The 13,106-nt window shown below is 50.3% G+C and overlaps 1 protein-coding gene across 1 annotated transcript in view; it reads left to right on the forward strand.

Annotated features, from left to right (window-relative positions):
- The window catches only part of LOC106810115 (nuclear pore complex protein Nup107-like), a 21,815-nt gene extending 9,268 nt beyond the window's left edge, over positions 1-12,547 (forward strand). Inside the window, exons 17-23 of the mRNA XM_014813390.1 lie at positions 3,274-3,453; positions 3,874-4,009; positions 4,814-4,983; positions 5,341-5,443; positions 5,852-6,012; positions 6,661-6,897; positions 11,563-12,547. Of these exons, the coding sequence (XP_014668876.1) occupies positions 3,274-3,453; positions 3,874-4,009; positions 4,814-4,983; positions 5,341-5,443; positions 5,852-6,012; positions 6,661-6,897; positions 11,563-11,769 (1,194 nt within the window). The 3' untranslated portion in view covers positions 11,770-12,547. The remainder of the gene's footprint in view (positions 1-3,273; positions 3,454-3,873; positions 4,010-4,813; positions 4,984-5,340; positions 5,444-5,851; positions 6,013-6,660; positions 6,898-11,562) is intronic.
- Positions 12,548-13,106: the final 559 nt, after the last annotated feature.

Consider the following 13,106-nt stretch of genomic DNA (forward strand, 5'->3'; position numbering starts at 1 on the left):
CTATCGGTGCTCTCTCTCTCTCTCCCGATCTCTCTCTCTCTCTCCTCTCATCTCTCTCTCTGCTCTCTCTCTCTCTCTCATCTCTCTCTCTCTCTCTCTCTCTCATCTCTTTCCGTCTGCTCTCTCTCCACTCTCCTTCTTCTCTACTCTTCATCCTCTCTCTTCTTCTCGTCCTCTTTCTCTCTCTCTCTCTCTCTCACTACTCTCCTCTCTCTCTCTCTCTCATCTTCTGGGTCTCCTCTCTGCTCTCTGCTCTCTGTCTCTCTCTCTCTCTCTCTCTCTCCCTCTCTCTCTCTCTCTCTCTCTTCTCGTCTCTCTCCTGTCTCTCTCTCTCCTCGTCTTTCTCTGTCATCGTCTCTCTGTCTCTGTCTCTTCTCTTCTCTCTCTTCTCTCTTCTCTTCTTTCTCTCTCTCTCATCTCTCTCTCTCTCTGCTGCCTTTCTCTCCTGTCTCCTGTCTCTCTTTCCCTCTCTCTCCTCTGCGTCTCTCTCCTCCTCTCTCTCCTCTTGCTCGTCTCCTCTCCTCTCTCTCTTCTCTTTCTTCTTCTCTTCTCGTCTCTCTCTCACTCTCTCTCTTTCTCTGCCTCTCTCCTTCTCTGTCTCTGGGTCTCCTGTCCATGCTCTCTCTCTCGTCTCTCTCACTCTCTCTCTCTCTCTCTCTCTCTCTGCCTTTCTCTCCTGTCTCTGTCTCTCTCTCGCCGCCGCCACAAGAACGTATCGTGCAGCAGGCGACGATGCAGCCGCTACTCCACGTGTGCCAGCGCTGCTGCATCATGTCGGTGACACAGACACTCTTCGTCGATGATGGCGGCCACGACGTGGTGTGCGCCGCGCGCCCGGCGCAGTCGGTGCCGGCGCTTGCTCGGCCCACTCGCTGCTCTTTTCGGCTTGAGTCTCTTGTTTGATTCTGCATCCCTGTCTTTTGCGGCAGTCTTTCTTGACTCGAATGTTTCTTGACCACTCAAGCATTTTTCCCGATTGTCTGTCTCTAAAAAGTTCCGGAGGCTTAACTCCGTTGTTGTGATGCAGGCGATCGTGGGCGCTCACGGCTCGAAGGTAGGTAGCCGAGGCCTCTCTTCCAATTCGCAGCGATTTCCTCAGTTATATTCCTATCATAGCCTCGCAGCATAGTGTGAGCGATTTTTCCCAAGCTGGTTCGATATTAGCTTATATCGCTGGGGCTCGTGTATTGGCCTCCCTGCGATCATCTCTGTCTCTTATTGGGCCTCTCGTGTTGGCACCTTGACAATGGTCCGTCTCGTTTGCGGTGTATATTTTCTCTAACGAGAGCTCGCACGTCCAGTTCGCGGAGGTAAGACTCGAAAAATAAGGCCCGCTTCATGAATGAGAATTCCACTCCCAACAGAGTGTCAAATAAGCCGGTCCTCGGCCCTTGCTCCAATTTGGGTGTCGTCCGGTTCCCTGTCGTCGAGCGGCCGCCTCTAAACAATCGGTATCCTCTAACTTTTTCGGGCCGGTGTCGGCCGTTGTAGAAATTTATCAAACTAATACTTCTACTCTCTGCCGCCACCGTTTCCTATAGTGCGCTTCAGCCTTGTCGCGATGACTCTCACTCTGATTTCCGTACAGAAGTACGTCCTTGCTCGGTCCGGGACGCGATTATATGTTTAATTTGTCTTGCTCGATTCGCAATTTTATAAACATGATTCTGTTCTCTCACAAAGCATTGCTTGCTTCCATAAGCTGCTCAACGCGAATTGATCGATCTGCACGTCTAAGCGGCGGTGCCAATCATAGGGTGCTGGCGGATTGTCAATATGTTCCATGCATGAGTGAGTTAGAAGCTGATCTTCGCCCAGTGTGTGTGCAACTCACTCTTACGTGCTGGTGCTCTGATAGGACGTTCGCGTGCGAGCTCTCATTGAGGCAGTGCGCTGACTACATTGGCAATTCTATTGAGCACCGAAGCGATCTCTGTGATACGTGTCTTCTGGTTCCGGTTCAAGACTACTGCAGCCGTAGAAGCGTTCAGCATGTAGAACCCTGGATCTGCAATATAACATACTCTCGGTCGAGAGGCAGAAGTGTACGTCTACGTTCGCGTGCGGTTGCTCCCCAATTGACTCTTACTTCACCGCATTGTGTGCGGTTTCCTACATTGCCAGTCTTCAGCACGTTCGATTTGGCCGCTCATAACTCATATCGTGGAGATCTCTGTGCCTCGCTCGTGCTCGCGGACTCGCTCTCCATTTCTCTGCTTGAGAGTTAGTCTAGCAGTGCCTGCTCGTATTTACGGGCCGGTAGTGAGCCTGTCATTTCTATCGCAGAAAGTGTTGTCCTGTGATTCTCTGCCGCCCGGAGTGCCGTCAAGTGTGTTGTTCCTCTCTTTATCGTGTTAACCGCGTTCCTACAAGTGTCAAGGTAGTATACATCTCTGTAGAAAGTCACGTCGGACATAAAGGCCGATTTTGGCTATTCTCCTGAATGTGGTCGGCTTTTCAGGTCTGCAGCAGGTGACTGCCATCTGGTAGACTCGGCGCGTGTCTATCGCGCCGCCTAACACAAAAAAACACAAACAACACATTTGATTTCACCAATTCATTTGTTCTTCATGAAAATGTAGTGTTAGATGGCCGGCCTGCCGCGCATCTCTTCACCTAAATACACTCCGCCCGCGTGTATCTCACGCTCATGCGACCGTGTTCTCATTGTCTCCTAGTTGCCGTGAACAACATTGGTGCTTGAGGCATGGCCTTGTCCCTATCCGTAACCAATGATCCACCGCTCACCTTCCGCGCGCTGACGCGACTTTTCCTTGTCTCCCGTTTTTCACAAACCACCTATGCACAAGCTGGCGAATGTCTAGGGTGGAAGATCTCTAAACGCACGACCCACACGCATTTCAGGCTCACCATCCTCGTGAACGGAGTTTTCGTCATCTCCATTTTTTCCCTGCCCGGAACATTAGGATGGCGCTGCGGTCGGCTTATCGACGACCACTGTGACATTCGGAAGTAAAACGAGTTTCTCATCGATCTCCCATTTTCTCGCCGTGAAAACATTAGATTGGCGCTGATCGATCGCTTAATTTTCCATTTCGTTCCTTTCGATTAGTCTAAGACTAATGCGGTGCCTGTCGCTTATCGGATGAGCTTTCCTTTAACCTCCGGCGAATGAGTTTCGGTTGTAGCCTTAAGAGGCCAACGCTCGATCGACGGTAGGAGGGGCAGCACTGTTTCTTGACGCATGGGTTTCGACTTCTCGCCTCTCTCTGCCTTTCTCTCTGTCTCTGTCTCTCTCTCGCCGCCGCACAGACGATCCGTGAGCAGGCGACGAAGCCGTTCCACGTTGTGCAGCGCTGCGTGATCGTCGGTGACACAGACACTCTCGTCGATGAGGCGGCCGACTGGGTGTCGCTGCGGCCGCCCGCTCATCTGCTGCGCTTCCTCGCCCACCTCGTGCTCTTCCTGCGCACGATCGGCGCCAAGACGAAGGTAGGCGGCCGGTAAATAATACCTGCCAGCATGGGTCGAAATCCTAAGGGGCCCGATGCCCGTATTTTAAGGCTCGGGCCTGACATTTCTAATACTAACGAGCTCGACGGGCACGTAGGGAATCCACCCCCAGCATGCAAAACCGTCCCCGGCCTGTGAAATTTGCTTGGCGGGCCTCTAAAATCCCTTACCTTTTGGCCGGGCTGGCCTGTAAATTTTCAAACTAATTTCTACCCCTGCGCCAGGTTCTATGTGCGCTCCCGGTTGTCTACCTGATTTCGTACAGAAGTACGTCTGTGTCACGTGGCAAATATATTCTAATTTTCTTCGACGCAATTTTTAACTATGACTTATCGAAGCATTGTTGCCTGCAGCTGCAGATGGTGACGTACGCGTGTGTGTGTGATTGTGATTATATAGGAACACCTGTGCATCTCCATCCTCGAGGCTTACGTGCAAGCTCTCATTGAGTGCGATTACAAGGATCTCGTCGCCTTTTACACGTCAACTCTGCCGCAGGAGCGTCAGGTTGCCTGGTACGCTAAATTCCTCGAAGGTACGTTTGCTTGCGGTTGCCATGACGACGTTTTTGTTTCCAATGACGGTTTCGCCGTTCATTGGCAGTTTCATCGTGGGATTCGTTGCTCTGTCGTTAGTTAGCACTGCTCGTATTTAGCCTGACCTGATTGCCATCAGTTGGTATCGTGGTCAAGTCTGTTTTCTTTATCGGAGGTTATACAAGGAAGGGTATACATCTCTGTAGAACGGTCACGTGGACATAAAGGCCGATTTTGGTATTCTCCTTGAGTGGTCGTTTTCAGGTCTGCAGCAGGTGATGCACTGTAGATGGCGCTGTCATCGCTAACAAAAAACACCTTTCTGTCACAAATCAGTTCATTATTTCATTTTATTTCACCAATTCATTTGTTTCTCATGAAAATGTTAGTGTAGATGGCGCTGCGATCTCTAAATACACTCGCGTGTATCTCAGGCATGACCGTGTTCTCATTGTCTCTAGTTGCCGTGAAAAATGGGTGTAGATGGTGTCGCTATCGCTAACAATGATCACGCTCACCTTCCGGCGCTGGCGACTTTTCCTTGTCTCAGTTTTTCACAAAAATATGCACATAGCTGGCGATGTCTAGGTGGATAGATCTCTAACGACGACCACACGCATTTCAGGCGTGAACGAGTTTTCGTCATCTCCATTTTTCATGCGGAAACATAGATGGCGCTGCGGTCGCTATCGACGACCACGTGCATTTCGGAATTAAACGAGTTTTCATCGTCTCCATTTTTCGCGTGAAAACATAGATGGCGCTGCGATCGCTAATGCCGATCTCTCGCGCGTGCGTTTCAGGCATCAGCGAGCGGGAGGAGAGGCAGCACTGTCTGACGCTGGCGCGTGACGCTGGACTCGACGTTCCCCTCATCACGAAGACGCTCGTCGAGGTCGTGCGCACGCGCGACACCTGTACCCTCACACTCGACGCCGCCAAGACGCCCGCCCTCGAGGCTGCAACCTCCAACGTACGTAGCGCCGTCTTGCGGCGGACATTCGCAGCGGTGCCGTCACTCTCGGGAGTTTTCGGGTGCATCGGGCATGTAGGCGTTTGCGATCGTGATTCTCTTCTGTCCAGGATCGCGAGGTTGAATGTAGCGAGAATAACTTCTCGGTAGTGTTGACTTCTCTGACTAACTTAACTAATAGCAACTGGGATCAACTTTGGCTCCTTAGGCCGTGGCATTGATGTGGTACATAACACGTGGTATACATGGTATATAATGCACAAGTTTATAGCTTTTGTTTTTGCTCATCGGTTGTATTAATTAGGACCACTTGATTGTTAATTGTTGACGATTTATTAGCGTAATTGTCACACACAGGAGGATCGGCAGAAGATCGAGGTGATTGATTGGCTCGTGTTCGACGAATCACAGCGTGCCGAAGCCATGAAACAAGCGAATGCCGTTATGAGGACTTTTATAGGTACAGATTTTAGAGCGAGGTCTCTTACTGGTGATTGGCGAATGAGGTGTTTGTAAACAGTCGTGGAACGATGATGAGTTTTTTTCTATTACAAACGAGATAGTGATGAAAGCAGTTGTCGGAGTAGTAAATCCACATGCTGTAGACATTAGTCAGTGTGCGTAGTGTAGCAACTAGGCAAAAATTCACACGTATTTTAAGATTATTAACATTTACTAGGTTTTTATATTATTTTTCACCAAAACCTATGGCACAGCGTCCCCCCTCTCTTATCTCCACCTCAGCCGCGGCCCTGAGTATTCACATATCTATGATCACCCTGTCATGCTATTCAGTCCAGAACAAACATTTGCGTACCTCTCATTTGTCTGCTATCTGTAATTTACTCCGGCTTTTCACGTTGTTTAGCACTGAAGAAGCATTCGGCTGCGAGGGAGGTGTTCCGGAAGATTCCGCCGGATTCGATCGACTTGATCGTCCTGCAGACGCGGATCGAGACGGGCTCCGACGACCTGATGGCTGAGGATGACAATGCTGTCAGAGAGTATCTCTGCCATCAGGCCTACCTGGTAGGTGAATGTCCTAGCGCCGCCATAGCTTGCGTGGCACATCTGTCTCTTCACAAGTGTGCAACGCCGTGGAAACCCGAGAAGAAAATCGTCCTTTATACAACGTGTCCGCTAACACGTATTTGACTATGTTTTAGATCTCGGCGGTAGCGTGCGTGCATGCGTGCGTGTGCACCTGCGGTGTGCGGTGTGTGTGTGTGTGTGTGTGTGTGTGTGTGTGTGTGTGTGTGTGTGCGTGTGCGTGTGCGTGTGCGTGTGCGTGTGCGTGCGTGTGTGTTTCAAATACTGCTGGTGTTGCGGATTGGTACTCGTGTGTAACGCAAGCGTAGAATAACAAGCCTCAGTATCTATCATCTCCCCCTACGTTAGTTACACAGAAACCGACAGTCAGAAAAACTTTGAGTGGCACTGCAATTTACCTCTCGCAATATGATGATGAGGAGGAGGATGGCGATAATGGCTGTAGGATTGTAAGCAGCAAATCATACTCTAGGTCTCCCCCTCGTATCCGACACACACACACACACACACACACAGACACACACACAGACACACACACACAGACACACACACACCCAACACACACCACGACCACACACACACATATATATATATGCTAAGGCTCTCAACCCGCTTCCTTGCTGGCAGGATGCGCAGACTCCGTTCAACGACTGGTTCCAGTACTGCCACCACGGCGCACCGTCGAAGCCGCGCTCACAGTGGCGCTTGTACGTTCACGACGTGGCGTGCGAGCACCGCAGCGTCAGTATGGGCGGAGCGCGTGGCAGCGAGTCGCTTGCAGATGCAGACGCGCCGGCCACGTCGATCGGTGGGCACAACGTGCTGTCAGATTCATGGGCGGCTTGGATGCGGGACCGGCCAAAGGTGAGGGGGGTGAGAAGCCTCTCTCATGCCCACGGCCACGTGCAGCCGCGCACTCACGTGCATGGCCACCACGCCGCTCGCATGATACACACTCATGCCCTACACACTATGCAACACATCATGCTACCACACTCATGGCATACACACTCATGCTACACACTCAGCACATGCACACCTCATGCATACACACTCATGATACACAGCATGCATACACACTCAACGCATGCATACACACTTCACACGCATGCATACACACTCACACGACATGATAGCACATGCATGCGTGCATACACACTCACGCGCATGTCATCACGACTCGCCAATGCGTAACACTCACAGGCATGCATACACGGCTCACACGCATGCATACCACTCCACGCATGCTACACACTCGGCATGCGTACCACTCACACGCATGCTACACACTCACACGCATGCATACACACTCACACGCATGCATCACACTACGCATGATCACATGCATGCGTGGCATACACACTCACGCGCATGCAAACCACGCCCGCATTCGCATGCACACACTCAGCTTGTATGCACATCCGCACGCTCGATGATTACACACTCGCATGCAGTAACACTCGCAGCATACACACTCGCATGCATGCATAACACTCCACGCATGCATACCACACTCACAGCATGCGACACACTCACAGCATGCTACACACTCGCTGCATACACTGCATGCGTGCATACACACGCATGCATAACATCACACGCATGATACACCTCACACGCAGCATCACACGCGCATGCATACACATGCATGACGTGCTACACACTCACGCGCATGCCAAACACGCACGCATGCATGCATAACACTCACTTGTATGACCTCACGCACGCTCGCATGCATAACACACTCGCTGCATACACACTCGCATGCTACACACTCACAGCATGCAACCACACTTCGCGAGATACCCTCACACGATGCATACAACCTCCACGCATGCATTACACATGCATGGGTTGGCATACACGCAGGCCTTACACCCTCACACGCATGCATACCCTCAACGACATGCATACACACTCGCATGCTAACCATGCATGCGTGATACCCACTCACACGCGCAACACGGACGCTCGCATGCATACACACTCGTTGTATGCACTCACGCCGCTCGCATGCATACCACTCGCAGTGCATCACACTCGCATGCATACACATCGCATGATGCATAACACACTCCACGCATGCATACACACTCACACGGCATGCATTACACATGCATGGCGTGCTACACACTCGATGCATACACACTCACCGCATGCATACACACTCACACGCATGCTACACATCATGCAGACACACTCGGATGCATCAACCACATGCATGCATACACATTCTGCTACACACTCACACGCATGACACCACTCATGCATACCTCACACGCATGATAACACTCACACGCCATGCATACCACTCACACGCAGCATACACTTTATGCGACACACTCACGTGCAGCACACCACTCACCTTGATGCATACCACTCCACGCATGCATAACACTTGTACTCATACACAACGTCACGTGCAGCACACCACGCTGCTTGCATGCAGACACACGTACGTGCCGCACACCTGCTATGCTTGCATGCATGCACGCCGCACTGACGCACGCAGAGCACGCCCGCCAGCACGGGCACACACACACAACACACACCCACAGCGCACGCACGGCCACACACAGCACGCACGCACCACACAGTGTATGGCTGGCTGAATTGCCTTTACTTGACCAATGCAAGGTGAGAGTGTGCAAGGGAGGCAGTGTACGGCTTGTGCTTCCTCTTGCCACACATCTCATTACGCATGCCACAGACAGACACACTACAATGCATGCACACATGCGCAGCCACACACACGTTTCAAAATAACTCATATATTATATAGTTGATACATGCTTGAATCTCGCTACTCATTAATACAATAAGTCATATGTGATCTATAATTAATATATTGTTAGTATTTATACATATATATATATATATATATAATTCTATTATATAGTCAATTCTGATTTCTGATCTCTTGGGTGTTAGTGTGTTTGTGACAAGAGCACTTTTTAGCAGTTTCGCTCATCGCCATCATTTTCTAACGTGTCCTCGGCCCCCCCCCCCCCCCCCCCCCTTCCCCCCCTATTTCTCTCGGCGCCGCGCAGGCGCGAGGTCAGAGGAGAGGCGTGCACCGATGGAGCTGGCTGCGTGGCGCTGTGCATCCCGCGGTGACGTATTGCTGCACGCTGGATGAGCGGCACGGGGCAGCACGCGAGTGTCTACAGCTCGCGCTGTCATCGCCTTCGCATCACCAGCCTGTACAGGTGCGCCGCCGATCCGTCGCGACCGACTCGTGACAGACAGACCGACCGACTGTGGGACGCCGACTGCCGACTGTGACGACGCTGCACCGACTGTGACCGACCCCGCGACGACCGCCGGACTGTGACGACCGACTGCCGACGACGACGACCGACGTGCCGCGCCGACACCGACTGTGGACCGGCCGACGCCGCGGACCCGCGCCCGACGGCCGACGGGGACCCGACCGACGGCCCGACTGTGACCGACCGACCGTCCGCCCGGCTGTGACCGACCGTCCGACCAACCGACCGCCCGACTGACCGACCGTTCGACCGACTGACCATCCGCCCGTCCGACCATGACCGACCGTCCGTCCGACCATGACCGACCGTCCGTCCTACCATGACCGACCGCCCGTTCGACCATGACCGACCGTCCGTCCGACCATGACCGATCGACCGTCCGACCGACCGACCGACCGACCGACCGACTGACCGACCGCCCGCCCGACCGCCTGTCCGTCCGACCGGCCGTCCGTCCGACCTACCGCCCGCCCAACCGGCCGTCCGCCCGAACGACTGACCGAAACGACATTAGTCTTAAAATTAGTCCCTAATATTAACTTTTGCTCGTAGACCGGACCTCATTACACTGCGTATAAGAAACTGTAAGTGTAATTTTGTTTTGGATAATGGTACACGAACTATCGAGGAGGGTTGGATCATTTCTTTGGTTTCGTTTGGGTTGGGTTAGTAGAAATCAGAAATTATCGAAACTGGGACTGGGTGGGTTTTTCAGACGTTTCCGTTTTGTTCTTTTTCCTTTTTCTAGTCCGACTTTATTTTTAAGGTTACTACCATTGACTTACTAGTTGGAACTAGTAATTCATCGCTAACTTTATAGCTGGATGGTGTCATTTCGTAAGCTAAATGAACCTTTGCGGGGTAGTAGTATAGTCAATCTTTGTCCTTAGAGACTGTCCAGGCCTTCACGGCACACGTTCGAGGTGCTTCGCTAAGTTTACCTATCCACCTGCCATAATTGACAGGCAGCATTAGTTAGTCAGTCGACCAATCATCAATTCTAAATTATGATGCTTTGTGTCAAAGTGCCTCAAAGTCAACAATTTGGAAAAACGGGTGTAAACTCTGTGGCTTGACTGCCTTAGCAACAATTTTCAAGAGAGAGTCGCTATATCACTTTATTGACGGATAGGTTGTGCATGCTTGTGGGCGTGAGTAAGGGCTTGCTTACGTGCGTGTGCACGTGGGTGTAAGACGGTGCCACCAGAATGAGCATTCTGTGCACCTTTCGCCCAGGGGTCTCAATAAGCCTGAAGTAAGAATGCAGGAAACCACAACAGTACGCAGTAGCCCTTCATTTCCACACGGTTTCGAACATGTAAACACGTTGAAGTTTACGTTCCGGAAAATCTGAAAAACTTGCACTTATGCGGCGTAGCGAGTGAACTCGATCATGGGTAATCTGGCAGTAACCACTCTTCCACAGTAACGCAGCTCAGCAGTTCTGTTAGTGAAAGTCTCATAGTGGTCGAATCGGCATGTAAAACTAATAAGCGAAAACCAGCGAAGAAATTGCACGTAAGTGCACCCGAAACACGGTGTGGCATGCGGCGGATGCACGTGCATGACCTAGCAGACCAGCAATGCTGGGTGCGCTCTGTGATTTACGTCTCTCGCGCGCGGGCATGCGTTTCTTGTTCTCTGAGGGACGGCGTAAAACGACCATAGCACGATCGAAGAACGTTTTTTTCATCCCGTTGCTGCCCACGTGTGCAATCCAGCGGTTCTTCCAATACTGCCATGCACTATACTATACTGTTAAGGTGACCTTGAGATACACTCAAGATAGAATTTAGATATTTGCAATTGATTAATGGCTGGTGTAGCATTCCTAGCGATGATTGCCTAGATTGAAATCTCTGTTTCTTTGCTCACAGCTGTTCTCATGGCAACTGTGTGAGTGCACTGACAAACCACCTCCTGCCCTGTTTGTTGTATTTTTTGCTTACCAACCTTAGCACATAATTCGTACAAGTAAATCGTGCAAAATGCGATATACTCGCCAAACACCTTTTTATGACGACGATTTTTTTTGGCATCAAGGCTGAATGAACGTATTCATCATTTCTTGCTGTTGTCAGATCGTTTGGCCGTACGAATCTTCTTTAGAGTTGGCGTTCATCTCGTATTTTATAACCAGGAATTTCGTAATATATTACCGGGAGCAAGTAATGCGTACATCACAGAGTTTAATTGAGTAAATCAGTGTAAAATATTCGACTGTGATTTACTCCTGATATGATGAATAGCCTGACCGTGGCGAGAAATTGCTGCAGTACGAGTGCGCCTGCTGCTGCCATGTAGCCTGGTATTGAAACAGAAGCTAGAAACTGACGGTCTTCCTTTATTCTCGCAGGTATTCCAGAAGGAGGAACTTCGGAGGTTCCTAGAGAAGATGCGGGATAGCTCGGTGGCGCTGATGGAACAGGGTATGGATCCCCAGGGATACGAACCGTCCCGGTGAAACCGAGCGTGTGGTAGAAACCGACAAGAACAATAACAACAAAAACAACCTGCAGGTGGCGCCACGACACGGACGTGCTTGTGTAATTATCGCACATGTAGGCAAGATTTCTGCGCGATGTGGAGATGCAATGAAAATGCAGTAAAAAAAAAAAGGCAACCATTGCATTTCTGCACCTCAGCGCTCGAAGATATCCTCTAGCTGTTCATCCTTGTTCGGTCTAACGTGTAGGTCTAGTGTATCTACCAGGGAGCCAAAGGCCAAGAGGCCTGGATGGGCACGACACATCATACATGGCAGCCGATATATTGCTGACTCGGCTACAAAGCGTTTTTGCCTCTCGTGGTTTTGGCGGCATGTGGGGGCTGGACATCAGCAATCGTAACGACTATTGTGAAAAGTATCGGTTTGTTTAGGAATTCCCGTCAGGCCTGACCGCAATTCTCCCGCAAACATCTAAACATCGCGGTTACTGTGAAGCATCGCGAGCGATCTTTACACGCCGGCCAGCTGGGTAGCACCAGAGTCGCGTCACTGCACTAGGTATCTTAGATATGGTGTTCCCTTTGTGAAGTTGGCGGGAATGGATAATTATTTTACTGTGCGCTTATTATTTACTCCGTATGTCAGAGCATAAGCTGTGTTATGCACGAGAAAATAAACTATACGTACAGTCTGTGTACACTTTATATCATCTTAGATTATCATGTGGTAGCTTTTTTCATGCCCGCTTATGTGACCACGTGTAATTCTGTGTATCTCAATAAAGGCAATTGCTAATTTGCTATGTGTTCGTATATATATGTAAATGCTTCAGTGTATATGTGTGACCTTGGTAATTCAAATTTAAATCCAGTGAGTAAAACTGAAGAAATACAAAAGTAAAGTATTATTAGAATATACAAAACATCATCCTGCTCCTGCCATATAAGTTCTTCTCTCATAATATTGCCTCTAGTGAAATTTGTTTGAATCTATTCACTGCGAATTTCAACGCCCTGCTAAGTGCATAGACTGACTCCACGTTGTTGTGTTGAACGGTCAGTTGTAGGATGCAGTACACCTGAGCGGTGCGCATCTAAATTCCATGGAAAATACGCTTACATGTTGGTGAATGTTTTGCAGGTAAAAGCGCAATATGCGCTGCATTTACAATTCAAAATATATATCGTTTTTGCGCTCTTGTACGTTATGATCACATCAAGTCGCATCACGTCTGTGTGTGAGCGAGCGAGCGTGCGTGTGTGCAATGACATGTACTCTTCTATGTACGCATATGCGTATGCACATATATTATATCAGGAGCGTATAATGACAAAATTTGTCATTATACGCTC

This window comes from Priapulus caudatus, unplaced genomic scaffold (assembly GCF_000485595.1).
Source record: "Priapulus caudatus unplaced genomic scaffold, Priapulus_caudatus-5.0.1 Scaffold411, whole genome shotgun sequence".
Taxonomy (NCBI): domain Eukaryota; kingdom Metazoa; phylum Priapulida; class Priapulimorpha; order Priapulimorphida; family Priapulidae; genus Priapulus; species Priapulus caudatus.